Here is a 15943-nt window from a genome sequence, read left to right as displayed (position 1 = left end):
ATTCTGTGTAACATTCCACTGCAGTCAGGGTGAATGTTGATTGCTGCTGATTGACAAAGCCCTAAACTACTTAGATCTGTTAAAAAGTGCAGCCTGATTGCTGCACACCACTGTAGCTGAAGGGCATGCGTGACGCCTAAGAAGTTTAGAGCTTCGCCAATCAGCAGCAATCAACCATCATCCTGACTGCAGTGGAATGTTACACAGAATTCTTAATGCAGGTGTACCAGACCCTACTTTTTCCACCCCCACACAAAAGAAAAGTAGTGGGTGGTCTGGCTATGTGAGACTACATTCATCAGTCTGTAGGTATGCATGAATCCACATCTATTATCTTATGTAGTGCCACGCCCACTGATAAGTTGTTATTTAACGAGTCATAATCTAGTATAATAGTGCTGCGATTAACTCTTTTAAAATGTTGTGACTGGTTTTGTGAAAAGCAGGCTATTTAGTGGTTGCATAAAAGCTTCACAAACAAGTATAAGAAAACATTAAGAAAGCACAGTAGGGATATTCACTTTTTATTGATTTACTGTATTTGGACATTACGTACTACAGCTTGTTTCAGTACTTTTTATTGCAGCACTATACACTGTCCCTACTCTAATTTAAAATTCCTAATTTTCTTATACTTGTATTAAAGACATGAATTCTATAATGGAGTAAATAAATTAGCTAAATGCTCTATCAGGGGAAAAAAAAAAATTTGGGTGACTGTTCTATTAGAGCATCTCGATCTCGCATTTGTTACACGGAGTTGGCTTTCGAATCATAACTCAGTGGTTTGTAATCCGATTCTTCTGTACTACTGCAAGGACTTTCTATGAAGATTATTTCAGCTATACACCAATTTTCAGCTCATTGCTCTAAGCGGTTTGCCTAGTAGACGTAACAACTAATACATTTTTATTCATAAAAATCGATCGCGTAATTGTGACACAGGTTGGGTTTTGTGTCATATCTCCATGGTCTTTATCTCGATTCCTTTCAAACCACCAAAAGGCACTCCTACGATGGTTACTCCATCTACATAGCAATTTTCAATTCATTCCATGAAGCGGTTTACCCTGTAGGCGTGACAACAAATCGATCTTGTTTTACGCGAAAAATCGGTCATACCTCCCGAACCATTCATCGGATTTGCACCAAATTTGATGCTAGGATTTGCCTTTGGATTCCCTTTATATGTGCCAAATTTCAAGGCGATCGGAGTACGTGTTTGCGTTTTATAGCATTTTTTGCAAGTGTGCGAAAACACATACACGAAGAAAAAGAAAATAAAAATAAACAAAATTAAGTAATTAAAATATCGAAACTTTAGTAGCTGGTATCTCAGAAATGGCTGGAGCGATTACCTTCGAGTTTGGTATGTAGACTCCCCTGGCTGGCGGGCAACTCTGTAGCAAATTTGGTTCAAATCGGATAAGGGATCACCGAGATACAAAAGTGTGAAAATGACATTTTCTTTCTTCCTGTCAGTATACCCACGGTGCGGCGCGCCGGCTTCTTGGGCCGCACGACACATTATCGTGTGTCTTGATACTCTCATTAGCACATTGTATTTTGAGCTCCTACATGAAGGAGATGCATGAAGGGGAAAATGAAGTAGCAAGAAGTGACTTTCTGACAATCTATATGTTGCTACATAACAATTAAAAGTGCTAATCACTGTAGCTATATGGTACTGGTATGCCGTTACCCAGCCTGGAACTTTATAATACTCTCATGCACTGATATGTTTATATCCTATTTTAGGACTGGTTACAGAAGAATTAATGTTTATATGAGCCCAGCTGTATATTATACAGCTGTACTTACTTGCTGCTATGGATATAATGGAGAACCTCCTAATTGTGAAGGTGCCAAAATATACATTTCTGTATTAATGTATACATGTTGCACTTATATTTGCATTCAAATTTGTGCTACATTAATCAATGATTTGGAATGTACACTAAGTTACCTTGGTATAGCTAGGTTTATGTCAAATAAAATATAATATTATGTTATTGCACATGACTGTGAATAGCACACTACCATGCAAAGTATGCACTCTTCTGCACATTATAAGATTTTTTTTCCAAAATAATGTAAGGGGTCAGCACTTTATCAGAATACTTTTATTGTTATAGGTGACTGATCTATTAGGGTATCCTGATCTTTTAATTTTTATTATGAAAGCTGAACATTTATGCAGTGATTCCTATCAAAATTTGTAAACTAATGACATGGATAACATGAAAGAAATCTTTTTTCTAGAGTGTATATACATTCTTCCAAATTTGCCATTATATGTACATGTGTATGAGTCACCTTACTACTGTCACCTTGCTATAGTGCGTAAACTTCAAAATTAAAGCTAACGAAAAGGGTAATAACAGCCCTTAACTAGAGTTTCAGCTACAAATTGGCCCTGATAGATAGTGCAGGGGGTACAAGGTGCTTGTATTGTATTGTGCTTGTATTGTTGATGCTTGTACAATAATATTCTTTGTCAACTATTGCACTTGTTTTAGCAAATTGCCCTCAAGGATGCCAAAATAATGGAACTTGCATACTTCCGGGTATATGTGCCTGTACCAGTGGATGGACTGGGTCTGATTGCACTAAAGGTTTGTTATATTGTATCAGGAGCCCATAATCATCTAGTAATATCTGTATTAATATGCATTTTAAGTAACACTGTAATAGCTATCTAATCCAAAACAGCCAAGCTGTAAAAAAAGAGTGCGGCCCTCAAAAAGGCTATGGTGAAAAAAGATGTGAAATCCAAGGTGGCGGCCAAGAAATGGCTGTGATGGTAGGTTAATGGTTAAAATTTTAATAATGACAATTCAGGTGAATTTGGTGCTGCTTGGTCTTGGCACAAAATTCACCTGGATGGTCGTTATTAATTTTTTACAATTAACCTACCATCACAGCCATTTCTTGGCCGCCACCTTGGATTTCACATCTTTTTTCACCATAACCTTTTTGAGGGCCGCACTCTTTTTTTACAGCTTGGCTGTTTTGGATTAGATTTCATTTCTTTTTGTATTTGTGTATCCCAAAGCCGGCCATAGGCCGGTTTTGGGGCTTCTTAACCTATCTTTTTTTCTTTACCACAGGATGAAGAAAAAGATGAAGTAGATTTTAAATACTTAAACTAATTCTGATTTTATCACTAAATGTACAAATTATATATATATTCATAAATTTATTACATGTCAATTATTCCCTATAACAGATAACTTGTTTGCAGCTGATCTCTTTACTGGGTGATTTGAAATGTAGCTGAAGTCTTTACAGGGTGATTTACTTGTAGATGAACTCTTTACAGCATTCTCTCAACAGAGTGACTTTTTCTAGCTGAACTATCTGCAGGGTGATTTTTTTGTAACTGAACTCTCTACAAGGTTATCCTTCTAGCTGATCTCTCTGCAGGTTGATTTGTTTGGAGCTGAACTTCTCTAATTGCTTGTAGCTGAACTCCTTACATTGTGTCTAGTTTCTAGCTGATCTCTCTACAGGGTGATTTTTTGTAGCTGAACTCTCTACATGGTGATTAGTTTCTAGTTGATCTCTCTACAGGTTGATTTGTTTGTAGCTGAACTCTCCACAAGTTGATTTGTTTGTAGCTGATCTCTCTGCAGGTTGATTTGTTTGTAGCTGATCTCTCTACAGGATAATTTGTTTGTAGCTGAACTCCCTACAAGGTGATTTGTTTGTAGCTGATCTCTCTGCAGGTTGATTTATTTTAGCTGAACTCTCTACAGGGTGATTTGCTTGTAGCTGAACTCCTTATATTGTGTCTAGTTTCTAGCTGATGTCTCTACAGGGTGATTTTTTGTAGCTGAACTCTCTACAGGGTGATTTGTTTCTAGCTTATATATATCTCTCTCTACAGGTTGATTTGTGTGTAACTGATCTCTCTACAAGTTGATCTGTTTGTAGCTGATCTCTCTACAAGTTGATTTGTTTGTTGCTGATCGCTCTACAGGTTGATTTGTTTGTAGCTGAACTCTCTACAAAGTGTTTTGTTTGTAGCTGATCTCTCTACAGGGTAATTTGTTTGTAGCTGAGCTCTCTCCACAGTGACTTGTGTGTAGCTGAATTCTCTAGAGAGTAACTTAATTGTAGCCGAACTCTCTACAGGGTGCATGACTTGTTTATAGCTGAACTCTCTCAGTGTGACTTGTAATGTTCTGAATCTCTACAGTGATATTTGTAGCTTAACTCTCCACAAGGTGACTTTCTTCTAGCCTAACTGTCTATAAGAGTAACTGTTTGTAGCTGAACTCCCTACAGAATAACTTGCAATGTAATAGAACTCTATAATTGAGTAAGTCATAAACTAGCTGAATGCTCTGTTAGGGTGACTGCTCTATTGGAGTATCTCGATCTCACATTTGCTACACGGAGTTGGCTTTCGAATCATAACTCAGTGGTTTGTAATCCGATTCTTCTGTACTACTGCAAGGACTTTCTAGGATGAGTATTCCAGCTACATACCAATTTTCAACTCACTACTCTACGCGGTTTGCTAGGTAGACGTGCAAATGATTGGTATTTTTATTCACGAATCTCGATCGCGCAATTGTTACACACCTTCGGTTTCGTGTCATATCTCCATGATCTTTATTTCGATTGCTTTCAAACCACCAAAAGGCACTCCTACAATAGTTGCTCTATCCACAAACCGATTTTCAGCTCATTTCATGAAGCGGTTTACCCTGTAGACGTGACAACAAATCGATCTTGTTTTACGTGAATAATCGGTCATAAATCCTTAACCGTTCATCGGATTTGCACCAAATTTGATAGTAGGATTCGCCTTTGAACTCCCTTACTGTGTGCCAAAATTTCAAGGTGATCGGAGTACGCGTTTGCGTTTTATAGCAATTTTTGCAAGTGTGCGAAAAGACGAAGAAAAAAACCCGAAACTTTGGCTGCTTGTATCTCGGAAATGGCTTGAGCGATTTTCTTCAAATTTGGAATGTGGACTCCCTAGTTGGCGGGCAACTCTGCAGCAAATTTGGTTCCAATCGGATAAGGGATCACCGAGATACAAAAGTGTGAAAATGACGTTTTCCTTCTTCCTGTCAATATATCTACGGTGTGGCGCGCCGGCTTCTTGGGCCGCCCGACACACTTGTTTATAATTATCTAATCAAAAACAGCCAAGCTGTAAAAAAAGGTGCGGCCCCCAAAAAGGCCATGGTGAAAAAAGATGTGAAATCCAAGGCGGCGGCCAAGAAATGGCTGTGATGGTAGGTTAATGGTTAAATTTTAATAACGACAATTCAGGTGAATTTGGTGCCAAGACCAAGCGGCACAAAATTCACCTGAATTGTCGTTATTAAAATTTACCCATTAACCTACCATCACAGCCATTTCTTGGCCACCACCTTGGATTTCACATCTTTTTTCACCATGGCCTTTTTGGGGGCTTTTTTAGCCCATGTGTTTTTTTCTTTACCACAGGAAGAAAAAGAGAACTTAAAGAAGATTTTTAATACTTCAATTATTTTTGATTTTATTAGTAATTATACAAATTATATACATATATTTATTACATGCCCATTATTCCCCACAGGATATTTTTTTGCAGCTGATCTCTCTACTGGGTGACTTAAAATATAGCTGAACTATATACAGGATGGTTTCTTTGTAGCTGAACTCTCTACAAGGTGACCTCTTCTAGCTGATTTCTCTACAGGGTGATTTGTTTCTAGCTGAACTCTCTACAGCTAGGTTATTTGTTTGCAGCTAAACTCTCTACATCCATGGTGGTTTCTTTGCAGCTGAACTCTCTACATGATGGTTTCTTTGTAGCTGAACTCTCTACAAGGTGACTTCTTCTAGCTGAACTCTCTACAGGGTGATTTCTTTGTAGCTGAACTCTCTACATGATGGTTTCTTTGTAGCTGAACTCTCTACAAGGTGACTTCTTCTAGCTGAACTCTCTACAGGGTGATTTCTTTGTAGCTGAACTCTCTACATGATGGTTTCTTTGTAGCTGAACTCTCTACAAAGTGACTTCTTCTAGCTGAACTCTCTACAGGGTGATTTGTTTGCAGCTGAAATCTCTACAGGGTGATTTGCTTGTAGCTGAACTCCTTATACATTGTGTCTAGTTTCTAGCTGACCTCTCTATAGGGTGATTTGCTTGTAGCTGATCTCAGTACAAGTTGATTTGTGTGTAGCTGATCTCTCTGCAGGTTAATTTGTTTGTAGCCGATCTCTCTACAGGGTAATTTGTTTGTAGCTGAACTATCTATAAGGTGATTTGTTTGTGCCTGATCTCTCTGCAGGTTGATTTGTTTTAGCTGAACTCTCTACAGGGTGATTTGCTTGTAGCTGAACTCCTTACATTGTGTCTAGTTTCTAGCTGATCTCCACAGGGTGATTTGTTTGTAGCTGATCTCTCTACAAGTTGATTTGTGTGTAGCTGATCTATCTGCAGGTTGATTTGTTTGTAACTGATCTCTATACAGGGCAATTTGTTTGTAACTGAACTCTCTATAAGGTGATTTGATCTCTCTGCAGGTTGATTTGTCTGTAGCTGAACTCTCTAAAGGGTGATTTGCTTGTAGCTGAACTCCTTACATTGTGTCTAGTTTCTAGCTGATCTCTCTACAGGGTGATTTGTTTGTAGCTGATCTCTCTGCAGGTTGATTTGTTTGTAGCTGAAGTCTCTACAGGGTGATTTGTTTGTAGCTTATCTCTCTACAGGGTGATTTTTTGTAGCTGACTTCTCTTCAGGGTGATTTGTTTCTAGCTGATCGCTCTACAAGTTGATTTGTTTGTAGCTGAAATCTCAACAGGGTGTATTGCTTGTAGCTGAACTCCTTACATTGTGTCTAGTTTCTACATGATCTCTCTACATGGTGATTTGTTTGTAGTTGATCTCTCTGCACGTTGATTTGTTTGTAGCTGAACTCTCTATAGGGTGATTTGTTTCTAGCTGATCTCTCTACAAGTTGATTTGTGTGTAGCTGATCTCTCTGCAAGTTGATTTGTTTGTAGTCGATCTCTCTATACAGGGTAATTTGTTTGTAGCTGAACTGTCTATAAGGTGAAGCTGATCTCTCTGCAGGTTGATTTGTTTTAGCTGAACTCTCTACAGGGTGATTTGTTTCTAGCTTATCTCTCTACAGGTTGATTTGTGTGTAACTGATCTCTCTACAAGCTGATTTGTTTGTAACTGATCTCCCTGCAGGTTGATTTGTTTCTAACTGATCTCTCTACAAGTTGATTTGTTTGTTGCTGATCACTCTAAAGATTGATTTGTTTGTAGCTGAACTCTCTGCAAAGTGTTTTGTTTGTAGCTGATCTCTCTACAGGGTAATTTATTTGTAGCTGAACTCTCTGCACAGTGACTTGTGTGTAGCTGAATTCTCTAGAGAGTAATTTAATTGTAGGTGAACTCTCTACAGGGTACATGACTTGTTTATAGCTGAACTCTCTTCAGTGTGACTTGTAATGTTCTGAATCTCTACAGTGATATAATTGTAGCTTAACTCTCCACAGGGTGACTTGCTTCTTGCTGAACTTTCTATAAGATTAACTGTTTGCAGCTGAAGTCCCTACAGAATAACTTGTAATGTAATAGAATTCTAAAATGGAGTAAATAAATTAGCTGAATGCTCTATTAGGGTGACTGTTCTATTAGAGTATCTCGATCTCGCATTTGTTACACGGAGTTGGCTTTCGAATCATAACTCAGTGGTTTGTAATCCAATTCTTCTATGAAGATTATTCCAGCTATACACCGATTTTCAGCTCATTGCTCTTAGCGGTTTGCCTAGTAGGCGTAAAAACTAATACTTTTTTTATTACTAAAAATCGATTGCGTAATTGTAACACAGGTTGGGTTTTGTGTCATATCTCCATGGTTTTAATCTCGATTCCTTTAAAATCACCAAAAGGCACTCCTACGATGGTTACTCCATCTACATAGCAATTTTCAACTCAATCAATGAAGCGGTTTACCCTGTAGGCGTGACAATAAATCAATCTTGTTTTACGCGAATAATCGGTCATAACTCCTGAACCATTTATCGAATTTGCATCAAATTTGATGCTAGGATTCGCCTTTGGACTCCCTTTCTGTGTGCCAAATTTCAAGGCGATCGGAGCACGAGTTTGCGTTTTATAGCAATTTTTGCAAGTGTGCGAAAAGACTAAGAAGAAGAAGAAAGAAAGAAAACAAAAAAAACGAAACTTTTGCCGCTCATATCTCAGAAATGGCTTGAGTGATTTCCTTGAAATTTGGAATGTAGACTCCCCTAGTTGGCGGGCAACTCTGCAGCAAATTTGGTTTCAATCGGATAAGGTATCACCGAGATGCAAAAGTATGAAAATGACGTTTTCTTTCTTCCTGTCAATATACTCACGGTGTGGCGCGCCAGCTTCTTGGGCCGCACGACACACTACCGTGTGGCTTGATATACATGTAGATCTAGTTATTATCTGAGCATGCATAATATTATAACATTTGTGGTGTAGAACAGCAGCAAAATAGCATCTTTATTGCTTGAAGTATAATTATATCAAATAACAATTAAAGATGCACAATTGTCTTTGTATCTAACGTTTGATCAGTGGCGGATACAAGGGGGTTGCAATGGTTTTAGCTGAAACCCCCTCTGAAAATTATATGTGTGCCCTAAATTTATTTACAGATTGTGTGGGTGATAAAATCATCAAGAGTTATACACAGAGCATTATGATGGGACTATTCTACTGGCTTAACATCATACTCTTTTACCTTTATCACTGAAGATGCCATTATGCCGTTAAGCGTGTAAAGCACCTCTAAAATAATTATCATTTTAACCAGTACAAGTGCTTTTTTGCTTCAAAATTTTCTGCAAAGACCTGGATTGGTAAGATTCAACTGTTATGTAGTGATATTACTGATTCATTGCTAGCTAGTTTACGCCATTGATCTATGTAGCTATAGGCCACTGAGCTATAAGTTAACATTCACCCCAGCTGGAGAGTCTGGGATCATAGGTATTAAAAACTTTGATTCCTGAACCTGAAACCCCCTCTGAAAAATTCTAGATCCCCCACTGGTGCAAACAATCATTCCAGGGAAAATTTAATAGTACTAAGCCTCGTATCCGGCAAGTTTCAGCCCGGGGAATTCTACAACTGGACCTCATACAACATGGTGCATTTTCTCAATGTTTCTAAACTTTAGTAGCTAGACAACATAATAGACTAGTATGCTCATTGTGTAGCAGGCAAGTGGCCTACAAATGCAGTCAGCTTCAAACACTTTTTCAGAGGTGCTTATAATTTCTAATTGATATAAACATCGTGTGAGATACCATGATGGGGAAAAAGTGGATTGACTATGCAAGACTTGCAGAGGTATACCTAGTACAAGTATAGAATATTGTGAAGTGATTAAATTCCAAAGAAGCTTCTTCCTTGTGCAGTTGTGGGTCCCCGGGTCCACTGTTTATACCTACCCACCACAACTGACTGTACAAAGAAAATAACTTGAAACTTATATATACCTACTAGTGTTAATAATTTTACAAAAGGTGTTGTTTATACAAAAAATTTTATTATTATTATTATTATTATTATTAGCACTTTACAGTGACCAGCACTGAAGGTCTGACAGCAACATGTGCTGTAGCCCTAGGATTACCTACCCTACAAGGACTTAGACCTAGTGACTTAACTTACTGACTGAATAAGGTGTAACAGAAAAGGGTTATAACTACAGTAACTAGTGAGTTACATTCAATCTAGAAGTATGTTACAAGCTGTTTATGGCAACAATTGGACAGCCTAAAAGTTGCCAATATTGGCAACTTCAGGCTGCCCAAAGTTGACTATATTGGCAACTTCAAGCAACCCAAAATTGTCAATATTGGCAACTTTTGTGTTTCTTTGAGTAGCCACAAATGACGCTCAAAAGTATCCAAACTTGGCAATAAATGTACTTTCTTTTATAAAAGATGATAGAGAATTTGATTGTGGGATTCGGTTATCCACAATTGGTAATTTTGTGTGACAAATTCTTAGAATTGCCAAAAATGGCAATTTTATAAAAGCGTGTGCAGTAGCTGCTGTTTTTGGCAATTATAACAACAGTCTAAAAGTTGCCAGTTTTGGAAACTTTGACACTTACAGTTTACCAGTATTAAGCATGAAAGTGAGCATTACAGTGTTAAAGTTCACAAAGCTGCTAACTTAATATTGAGTCAAACCTTTCACCATCTTTTTGGTGAACTAGATCACAAAATCTGCTAATCCAGTTGCCAATTAAGTCCAAGTTCTCAATTTTCTTAGTTAAAATTGAGTTGTATTGCCGGAATGCAGAATGGATAGGTACAAGCACAGTTTGTGGATGTTCAAGCTACCAAATTTGGACTATAGTTTTCAGTTTTGTGGCAACTTTTGGCTTGCTTCCAAAAGTAGCCTAAAGTGGAAACCTCAGAAAATTGCCGAAACTGGCAATTTGTAAGCAATACAATAGTTTTGCAACTTTTAAAAGTTGCCAAATGTAGAAACTTTTATTTGCAAGAAATTGCCAGAAGTGGTAATTTTAGTATGCATGAACAGTCCAATAGTGGGCATCAAATTTTGCCATTTTTGCAAACTAGATCCCACAATTGATTTATTCATTGGTCTTAATAAAAAAGAGTACATTTATTACCAGAATTGGTAGTTTTGAGCACCATCTTAAACTGCCAAATTTGGAAACCATCAGCAGTTTCAGGCTTGGCAACTTTTTGATGGTTTCCAAAAGTTGCCAAAGTTAGATAGAAACTTAGTTGCCAAAACTTGGCAAATTCTTAGCAGTCTTATAGCTTTGCATTACACTGCTTTATAAAGTTGCCAAAAGTGGTAACTTTTGTTTGTAAGAAGTAGCCAAAATTGGCAATTTTTAGGCTGTCCAATAATTTCCAAAATTGGCCTTGTAACATACCTGGAGGCAATCTATTACAGTCTGTTACAATTATGTGCACAAACCAAAACGCTGCTATAACAGTGTCAGTCAAGAAAGAACATGCATTAAACATGTATAGTAATTTGGAGAGTTACTTTAATCTCAGAGGATCTTAAAATGGAATGGGGTCAGCAGCAAAAGGAGACAAGTGGCATTTGAAAATTTAGGTGACCACATAGTGGGAATTTAACAGAATTTTGGGACATAATTAAATTATTGGAACATTTGCTAAAAATTAGTTTGAGACTGCCATGAACTTTAAAATTCTGTTGCTTACTTAGTGACAACATTACTCACATGGCTAAAACAGTCATTCTAATTTTTAGAAAATGGAAAATTTAAGATGGTGCATGTCCCCTTTCCACTGTCCCCTTAATTATTCATCCGATCATGCATAAAAATTATGTGTCCTACTTTCCTGTGTACCCTCAGTGATCCTGCAACTTTATGATTTGTGCCCAAATTGTGTGTTTAAAAGTGCCAAGTGTTCACATTGGTACAGTGATATGTGAAGTATATTGAGTAAAGGCTCTTCATAGCTTGCATCAGGCAGCATAGTAACCTATACTCTATGAATTTGTGCACTGGGTATCCACCATCGCCTATTACTTTATTAGTGTTAATTTGCAATGTCCATTTTGTGGCTTAAAGTAACAGCTGTTAGTCAGTTTTTGTGGCTGTTATATAGTCTCGTGTCGCCAATGGTAGCTTTGGACTTTTTTTGTTAAAAGCCATTGCAGTGGCAGATACAGGGGGATTACAATGGTTTCAGCTGAAACCCCCTTTGAAAATAGCACGTGCCCCAAATTTATCGATGACTCGTCATGTGGGTAATAAAATCACTATGAGTTATATATACATAATGTGATATAGTAGGACTTTCTACTGACAAACCTTCATACTTAATCACAATTATTGGGTTCAGTAGCAGGTGTGACCTTTATTTTGACCTTCAACTTAGCTACAGCCTACTAGGCTGAAGATGAGTGGAATCTGAACCCCAATTTCTAGATCTGCCACTGTTGATGTTATGTATGTCTTAATTTGTTTTGATCTATGATAGTTGACTTGATGTCCATGGCCAGTTGAAAAAGACTATTTTTATGCTCATCTAGAAATGTATCTTTGCACTGGGAATATGCATAGATTCTTGCACACTAGTGCAAACACTGTTATGTAATCAGTGGACTTGTAGAAGCATGTATGCTGATTATTATGAGTGACGCTATTGTACACTACACTTACTGATTAGTTATATAATCTTGTGGCTGTATGTGCAAGACAGACTAGACTTCTAGTTTAATATTGCAGTAGCTAATCTAATAAACTAGCAATCTAAGTTAGACCATTAACCAGTCTGACTAGGAATTGTTTACAGGCTTTTAATGCTTGCTCTTACATACCTGCTGTGGAGGGGTCACTGTTATAATATCATCTGTTCATAATAATATATTTTAGTTAAGAAGTTATGCTGTAATTGTTGTCTTTTTATGAATACAGTTTATGCATGACCCATAATATGGTCGAGTTCCATGTAAGGTCTTGGGTAGTTTTATGCATCCACTTGTGGGACCATCATTCAAATTCCGTTAAAATTCGCACAATAATGGACTACTACTATGACTAGTAATCTAGTTTTTCCTCAGGCTAGGCTGTACTTGCAAAAATGTGTTCAAAATAAAAACAGTAAATTTAAAACTATATATGTACATGCAGAGAAAGATGGAATTTACAGTTAGTTTAAGGTTTGAAAAACAGTTTGCAAATGTGCATAAACAATCATCTGCATGATTTTGTTTAAATTCTCAAGGAATGGATTTAGTTCTTTCATATGGTATGTATTAATATGATCACTATATGCACTGTATAATGTATATTATACAGAAGAATGTACTGTATGTGTGAATGTTATGCTATTGGACACTTTATAGGAATCAAAAATGAATTCTACTTGAGTTTCTTTCATCACCTTTCAAACAGTCCATCAATAGTAATAATGACTAGCAAACATCAAACAATTTTTTACTCCATTAGAGCTCCTGGACTGGGATATAACATTAGTGGACACTTCACAGCTAGTAATAAGGCTATTATAGATCTCCCCAAAAGTTTGATGACTACTTCACATGAACAACACAATAAAGGAGTTTACATCATGACCAATGGCAGCCGAGTAACTCTATTGAGCGGAAATGGTGCATCTGATTCCTATGTTGCTTTTCCCAATGCACGAGTTTGCTTTCAGGAATATGTTTATTACGGCATTCTATTTGGATTTGGTCATGTTCTTGTAGTTGGTACTGAGGATAACACAATTTTGAAACTGACAGTTGAACCACAAGCAGTGAACATTACTCTGCATCATAACAATACCACCTTAGTCTCTCCTGGTAAACAGTATTCTTTTATCATCAATAGGTTACAAACAGTACTTATTGAAATGGTTAAAGAAAGCAAAATTGTTGCAAACAAACCAATATCCACATTTAGTGGTCATAAATGTGGCTCCGTACCAACCAAGAGTGGTGTGTGTGGTCACATAGTAGAGCAGATCCCACCAACGACATTGTGGGGTAAGGTATATTATACTGTGCCATTTAGCAATAGATCAGAATATACTATTAAAGTACTAGCAGCATGTGACAACACTAACATTGATATCTACTGTGATGGTATAGTTACATCTTATACTATCCACGAAGGCATGGATGTCACCAAAACATTGGATCAAGAACAATGTGTAATCTATTCAAATAAGAAATTATTAGCTTCTCTGTACAGCCACAGTTATTGGGATACAAATGATGATCAGTACAAGCATAACCCAATGATGACACTAGTACCTAGTGTAGATTTATACTCTAACAAGATTAGTTCTTCAACCATTAGTAACAGTAATCCTGTTCGATCAGATTACACACATTATGTTAACATCATAGTACTGGCAGAATACTATCAACCTGAAATGATACACTTGATTACAGGAGGATTAAGCCATTCAATGGACTCACAACAATGGGAGTCAATTGAAGCTAATGGGACCATTGAAGCATATGCTACAACAGCAACTATATCAGAGGGTGTAGTTGAAATCATCCATGCGAACACCTCTGCTCTGATGACAGCAATTGTTTATGGTTTTGCAAATTCTGCAAGTTATGGTCATTCTGGAGGATCCTATAATTTAGAAAAATTTACAGGTATTTGAACATTATGTGGTTAATCATTTTTAACTGATGTTATTGATATGAACCTTAGTGAGCCTGGCTATGTAAGTATGATTCTGTCAAAGCTATAACTTGCTTGATTGTTTTAATTATAAATCATGCATGTACACTAGATTTCCTTTAATCATACAAGTCAAACTAACATTATAATCAATAATCCACCCAAGTGCAAACCATACAATGCAATGATATAAATCAGGGTAGCAAATTTCAAAGTGAGTGTACTGTGTGAGTCTGGTTTCTAAAGATTTTAATCATTTATAATTGGATCATAATTCACTGGCTTGAAATGACTTATAAAACATTGATTGGTTCTTAACTGCAATGATGAACATTAAGGATGATGTTTTACACCTAAGTGATTAAATGCAAGAAGTCTGTCTAAATCCATAGCCAAAAAAATGCAGACCAGTAGAATATGCTGGAATTCAGGATTGCTTACATGCATTATAACATCCGGTCTATGACTATGAGTAATGTATTCCTTCCTCAGTAAAAGTAGAAAAGCCCCACATCATTTTCAGCCATTATAATATTAATCCTTTGTATCCAATTTCCTTTCACTTGAAACATGAAGGTATTACTATATGGTGGGCAGCACATCAATAGTGTTGAGTATTGTTTATGACCTAAGAATAAAAGTCCATTAATTTATTGCACCACTGCCAGTCTTAATTATGCAGATGAATTTAGAAAAATACCATGTAGATTTTATACTGTATGTAACACTATGTAAAAGGCAGAGCATTAAGCAAAATAGCTGCCTACAAGTAATTCAATTTAGAGGTATTCATTTTGTCATGCGCCACATATCTGGTACCATTGTGTCCTTTGATGCAATGTATACAAATGCTAATAATAAATTCATCTATTTGCACGCACTTAAAGTAATTGCAATTTCCAATTAGACTGTAGGGTGTGTGATGATATCCAATCAAATACTTCTTCACCAAACATTACTGGTATGATAATGGTGTTAGATATGTTTGCAATGTGCATTAATATTTTTTACTTATAAGGTCTACCAGAGGTGAAAGTGATACCTACTGAACAGACTGTAGAGATAACACACTCAGCTAAGTTCAGTACTGTAGTCATTGGTGTGGGAGTTGGAAATTTTGTGTACCAGTGGAGGTACAATGGAATAAACATTATTGGAGAGACTGGAGATACTCTACTGCTCAGTGAAGTGCTCAAGCGTCATAAAGGAAGATATGACTGTATTGTTACTAATGAATACGGTGTATATGCTATCTCCAACAAAGCAAAGCTTAACTTTAGAAGTATGTAAGATAATGGTATTATTATTTCATTACAAGTTACATAATTTATAGGGAATCCTCCTCATGCTACTGTTCAACCAAATGTTGCATTTGCCAGTTTAGCAGCTAATTTTGACTTTCATTGTGAGTCTAATGGAGCAGTATCCTATAAATGGGAGCGGCTGAATGGTAGGATTCCATCTGGTGCCATTGGAAAGAACTCTAATGCTCTCACTATCTATAATGTACAACTAGAAGATGCTGATCACTACCGATGTGTGGCTACTAACAAAAGTGGTAGTGGTGTTTCTGATTATGTTGAGCTCACCATTAACAGTAAGAATTTATAGTCAATCTATGAAAGATAATATACTGTACAGTCAACTAATCAAGACATACAATACAGTAGCTTGTTTAATTATACTCCCTATAGCTAGTACCACTGACTGTTAGTTAGAATATTACTACATAGTGCAGTTTAAAATCATTATTCG

The 15943-nt window shown here is 36.8% G+C and overlaps 1 protein-coding gene across 2 annotated transcripts in view; it reads left to right on the top strand.

Annotated features, from left to right (window-relative positions):
• LOC136259112 (uncharacterized) overlaps positions 1 to 15943 on the top strand; it is a 41949-nt gene that overhangs the window by 17057 nt on the left and 8949 nt on the right. The window contains exons 3-8 of one of the 2 annotated variants that reach the window (XM_066052535.1): positions 1759 to 1862; positions 2520 to 2615; positions 12892 to 14160; positions 15096 to 15149; positions 15207 to 15470; positions 15522 to 15785. In XM_066052535.1, the coding sequence (XP_065908607.1) occupies positions 1759 to 1862; positions 2520 to 2615; positions 12892 to 14160; positions 15096 to 15149; positions 15207 to 15470; positions 15522 to 15785 (2051 nt within the window). The remainder of the gene's footprint in view (positions 1 to 1758; positions 1863 to 2519; positions 2616 to 12891; positions 14161 to 15095; positions 15150 to 15206; positions 15471 to 15521; positions 15786 to 15943) is intronic. The other variant, XM_066052536.1, reaches the window with a different exon arrangement.

Source organism: Dysidea avara, chromosome 6, assembly GCF_963678975.1.
Source record: "Dysidea avara chromosome 6, odDysAvar1.4, whole genome shotgun sequence".
NCBI lineage: Eukaryota > Metazoa > Porifera > Demospongiae > Dictyoceratida > Dysideidae > Dysidea > Dysidea avara.
Note: the sequence above shows the minus strand (reverse complement) of the source record. Positions and strands in the feature narration are given on the sequence as shown.